The sequence below is a fragment of the Elephas maximus genome, chromosome 4 (genome assembly GCF_024166365.1).
Source record: "Elephas maximus indicus isolate mEleMax1 chromosome 4, mEleMax1 primary haplotype, whole genome shotgun sequence".
Taxonomy (NCBI): domain Eukaryota; kingdom Metazoa; phylum Chordata; class Mammalia; order Proboscidea; family Elephantidae; genus Elephas; species Elephas maximus.
The window spans coordinates 112,757,470-112,761,254 of NC_064822.1; the positions used below are offsets into that span (position 1 = coordinate 112,757,470).

The 3,785-nt window shown below is 34.9% G+C and overlaps 1 protein-coding gene across 1 annotated transcript; it reads left to right on the plus strand.

Moving 5' to 3' along the window:
• Positions 1 to 1,657: 1,657 nt before the first annotated feature.
• On the plus strand, positions 1,658 to 2,608 carry LOC126074748 (olfactory receptor 6C2-like). The gene has a single exon (XM_049881569.1). It carries the CDS (start codon positions 1,658 to 1,660, stop codon positions 2,606 to 2,608), a length of 951 nt encoding a protein of 316 aa, XP_049737526.1.
• The last annotated feature ends 1,177 nt before the right edge of the window (positions 2,609 to 3,785 follow it).

The window sequence follows — 3,785 nt, forward strand, 5'->3', positions numbered from 1 at the left end:
TCAATTAAGGCAAGAAAGAAAATAAATGTCTAGAAATTGTTGCTGTTGTTGTTGTTAGGTGTCATCGAGTTGGTTCCGATTTACAACGAACCTGTGTACAACAGAATGGAACGCTCTCCAGCCCTGCACCATCCTCACAATTGTTGCTATGTTTGAGCCCACTGTCTCAGCCGCTATGTCAACCCATCTTATTCAAGGTCTTCCTCTTTTTTGCTGAGCCCCTACTTTACTATGCATAATGTCTTTCTCCAGAGACTAGTCTCTCCTGATAACATGTCCAAAGTAAGTAAGGCTAGAAAGCAAATAGGTGACAGAAAATACTGTATGTTGTGTTAAGGTAAATTATGAGAGAATGTTATGAATAGTGTGTGATAAAAAGTACATATTCCACTTAGAAATTTCCTAAACTTATATAGCAAAAAGGAAGTCTTTGATAAACTTTGGTGTAAACTGTTTTATTACAGTGTTTGGGATACAAAGATGATGACAATATGCTGAAGACTGAATGTATGATGACTGAAAATCAAAAATCATTATCAGACAGGAAAGTTTATAAGTGCCTTATATAGAAAACATTTTAATCTTTAAACATTTTTTAAATGACAAAAATGAATCACAGTGAAAGCAAGTATGCTGGGAAAAATCTAATTTTTAGGCTTAGTAGTATTAGTAATAAGCTGTTGGAAGTGTTTTTCAGTCTTGACTAAACAGATTAAAAGCTAGAAATATTTGTGATGATGTCATATATCTGCATGAATTTTGGATTCCACATATGTTAACGTTCTATACAATACATTTCTCATAAAAAAAGATCCTTATCTTCTGCAGCAGAGTAGGATAGAAGTTTAAAAGTTTAAATTGTAAACTGGAAATCATAAGGGAGAGTCAGGGGAAGTGGTGACAAAAGGAAGTTGTTTAAAGAAAACCTGATTTTTAAAATTGCACTAATGCTAGATCTCAAAATCTTATGCAATGGATGTGGAGAGCCCCTACATAAAAAAAAAAAAAAAAAAAAAATCCTCAAAGCTGTTGCCATCGAGTTGATTCCAAGTCATAGAGACCATATAGGACAGAGTAGAACTGCCCTGTAGGGAGAGTATGCAAGGAACACCATGTGGATTTGAACTGCCAACATTTTGTTAGCAGCCATAGCTCTTGACCACTACGCCACCTGGGTCAGAACCTCTATAGTGAGCGCCAAACTACTTGTGTTATATTTGCACCTTATCAACAACAAAACTTTAAACACATAAAGGTGATCATGAAGCTTTACAATTCAGCTTTATAACTCAGTCTATGAGTGTGGAAGAGCACTTGATTTTACAAATATTAGCAGTCAGTTCTAACTATATGGAAAATTCAAATGCAAGATGTAGATAAAATATAAATTGCAAAGGAAATATGATGACATGGATGAACCAGTAATATGATGGACTGTGGAGTAGATAAAGCAATTTGATTTTTTTAATCTATTCTGAAATAACCAAAAATACATAATTATAGAGCTTATACAACCAGTGTATTGATAATATTTGTAATCAAATTTTTAATATATGTGAGATAATTTACATATTATTTTACACCATTAATTACCACTGTACTTCTATCAAAAATCTTTAATGTCAAATGCAGATTGATTAGAAGTCAGAAGCCAATGATGAGAAACAACACAATAACATTTATCCTGCTGGGACTGACTGATGACCCACAACTGAAGGTTGTGATTTTCAACTTTCTCTTTCTCACCTACATGTTGAGTGTAACTGGGAACCTAATAATCATTTTTCTCACCCTCAACAATTCTCACCTTAAAACTGCCATGTACTTTTTCCTACAAAATTTCTCCTTCTTAGAAATTTCTTTTACATCTGCTTGTATTCCCAGATACCTCTACAACATGTCAGTTGGTGACAGGACAATCACATACAACGATTGTATCATTCAAATGTTTTTTACTGACCTCTTTGGTGTAACAGAATTTTTTCTTCTGGCCACCATGTCCTATGACCGATATGTAGCCATCTGCAAACCCCTACATTACGTGACCATCATCAACAACAAGGTCTGTAGAAGACTCATCTTGTATTGCTGGACAGCTGGCTTGTTAATCATACTCCCACCACTTAGCCTGGGCCTAAATCTAGAATTTTGTGACTCTAATGTCATTGACCATTTTGCTTGTGATGCATTTCCTCTCCTAAAGATCTCATGCTCAGAAACATGGCTCATAGAGCAGGTGGTCATAGTTTGTGCTGTGTTGACCTTTATCATGACCCTTATATGTGTTGTCCTGTCCTATGTATACATCATCAAGACCATTCTTCAATTCCCTTCTGCCCAGCAAAGGAAAAAGGCATTTTCTACCTGCTCTTCCCACCTGATTGTGGTTTCCATCACCTATGGCAGCTGCATCTTCATCTATGTCAAACCTTCAGCAAAGAATTCAGTGGCCGTTAATAAGGGTGTGATGGTGCTCACTACGTCCATTGCCCCCGTGCTGAACCCCTTCATTTATACCCTGAGGAATAAGCAGGTAAAACAAGCCTTCAATGACTCAATCAAAAGGATTGCATTGTTCTTAAAGAAAAAAATAAATTTGCTGATGTAGAGCAATCACATTTTTACTAAAAGATGACTAGTCCTTAAACGTGTGCTTGTGTGTGTGTGTATATATATATATATACACACACATATATATATATTTTTTGAGATTTTTGTTCTTTGCTTTCCTGGAAAAGAATCTGTTTCAGGATAACATTTCTCAATAAGAGAATATAATGCATTTTTAAGAAGCAAAATAATGACTTCACATTTAAATAAGCCTTGGCAAAACTGCAAACAAAGCAAAATTACATAAACAGATTCAGTGAGTTTATCATATATTTTGGATCCACTCATTGTGCTCATTGCCTTTCCAATTCTAAATTCTGAGGGCTTTTTTCTTTTTTTATGCCAGCTACCATTTTGGACATTGGGGATAGAATAGAAAACAATACTCTCAAATTTCTTATCCTTTCATGACGTATTTTATCAAGTAGAATGGTCAGAAATCAAAATGACTAAGGGGTTCCAAACACATCTAGATGCTTGTTTTAGTCATCTCATGCTGGCCTATCTGTTATCAGCCAGCTAAAATCCACTAATTTGTTCACCATTTATATACTATTATCACTTTAAGAAGGACATCATATGGAATTATCTAATACGTAACCCTCCGAGATTATATTTTTTCACTCAGCAAAATTTACTGGATATTCATTTGAGTTGTTACATGTTTCAACTGTCTATTCCTTTTTATTTCTGAGTAATATTCCATGGTATAGATGTATCACAGTTTGTTTAATGATTTATTCATTGTACAATAGCTGCATCGTTTCCAGGTTTGGGCTATTATAGGTAAGCTTCTATCAACATCCATATACAAATTTTTATGTAATATACATTTCCTTATCTCTGGAATAATATTCAAAAGTGCAATTGCTGGGTTGGATTGTAGAAGCCCTGACAGCACAAAAATTAAGTGCTCAGCTGCTAACCAAAAGCTCAGTGGTTTGAAACCACAGCCACTCTGGGAGAGAAAGATTTGGCGGTCTTGGAAAGATTACAGCATTGGAAACCCTATGGGGCATTTCTACGCTGTCTTATAAGGCTACTATTGGTCAAATCCATTCGATGGCAATGGGTTTTTATGACGTGGCTAGTTTTGTTTTGTTTTTAGGCAACTAACAATTGAAACTCATTTATTTAATTGCATAGTTAATTGTTTTTTAGTTTGTTAGCTTGGT